At 37.6% G+C, this 1,357-nt stretch overlaps 1 protein-coding gene across 1 annotated transcript; it reads right to left on the bottom strand.

The window, feature by feature from the left end:
* Positions 1-20: 20 nt before the first annotated feature.
* LOC100632349 (peroxisomal acyl-coenzyme A oxidase 1-like) lies at positions 21-1,342 on the bottom strand (the record flags this gene model as incomplete). Its single annotated transcript, XM_011411060.2, has 6 exons — positions 1,173-1,342; positions 940-1,000; positions 784-877; positions 632-739; positions 184-303; positions 21-136 (listed from the first exon to the last, which is right to left on the bottom strand). Coding segments are annotated over exons 1-6 (579 nt in total), but the record flags the coding sequence as incomplete, so codon positions are not given.
* Between the last annotated feature and the right edge of the window lie 15 nt (positions 1,343-1,357).

Raw genomic sequence — 1,357 nt, 5'->3', positions numbered from 1 at the left:
TCTTGGTACATGTATATTACCTGAGCATATTTCATTAGCATTTGATCTCTTGGTATCCTCACATTCGTCATGTGGAGGAAACCGTTGTCCATGCCAAAGTACCCAAACTTTGGTCCAATGTCTCCGACCTTTATTCCTTTAATAACCAGATAATAACTGCTAGTTATAAATAGCTACTGTTACCTGGTAGTGGTCTATGGTCCTCAAGGCTACGTAGCTGCACAATGAACAAATGAATTCCTTCATCTTTTCCTTTGGTTATCAATCTTGCAACAACCACAGCATGTGTGGCTGTATGACCAACTGTATGAATGTATTACAGAATGTCATATATATGCAGAGCCGTAGCAATGAAAAAATGACCAAGGAGGCGGGTATTTTGGCGCGCAAAGCGTGCCGAAAAATTTTGTGTATTTAATTATATTCATAGTGGGTGTGGTCAATTATGATGCCTTATGAAGCGTATTTCAGGCGTGGTCAATTAATTAACTATAATAAACCTTCAAAATGGCGGGCCTGGCTTTGAAAAGTGAAGCAGCCAGTGCCGCCCCGGCCGCTGCCTTTCCTATGGCTCTGATATGCATTATGCATACATACATGTAAGTAGGGTTAGTTTTTTGTTAATTCTTACGTGTTCCAGGCCACCATTTCATTGAAGTAAGCGTTGGGGAATTGAGAACAAATTCCTCGGTCGAGGGGTCATAAGTTGCAGTAGTTTCAAGACCCCTTATAAAGGTTCCTGTAATGAATGAATTAAAATTATGAGTAACACGTTAGTTTTACCATGTCCTAGCTCAGTTTGTGCATAGGCTCCGATAATGCTGTAATTAGAAGCTAATTTTAACCATTTCTCTTTCTGTTCTTCAGTGCATTGACCCTGCAAGTATAAATATAATAACATTTATGAATGTTGCTCTACTGCTCTCTCTCCATTCCTACTTCTATTGTAGGCAGGAACATGGAGTCATGCAGGACTGTTGGAAGATCATCATTTATAGCTCTAAATATAAAATAAATAAAAAACAAAAATAATTAATGTAGTCATGTAGAAACAACAATATTTGCATAATGCAATGACTACTAAAAGTCTAAAACACTAGACAATAAATAAAAACACTTGTACATGCATCTTTAAAGTACTTGAATAATTTATGCAGTGCATGATGACATACGTTCTATAAAAGTAAGCATCAGGTCTTCCCTTGATTTTTCCAGATTTAAGAGCCTCAATATAATGAATGCTCTTTCTCATTGAGGACTCAAAGGCCTCCTCGCGAGACAAAAAGTACTTGTCATCTCTTTTATACACTGGGTCCTCCACTACCAGCTTAACTAAAGAGAATTGGGCAGATATAAT

Source organism: Amphimedon queenslandica, unplaced genomic scaffold (assembly GCF_000090795.2).
Source record: "Amphimedon queenslandica unplaced genomic scaffold, v1.1 AMPQUscaffold_2969_Cont25032, whole genome shotgun sequence".
In the NCBI taxonomy this organism is placed as follows: domain Eukaryota; kingdom Metazoa; phylum Porifera; class Demospongiae; order Haplosclerida; family Niphatidae; genus Amphimedon; species Amphimedon queenslandica.
This window is presented reverse-complemented; position numbering and strand designations above follow the sequence as displayed.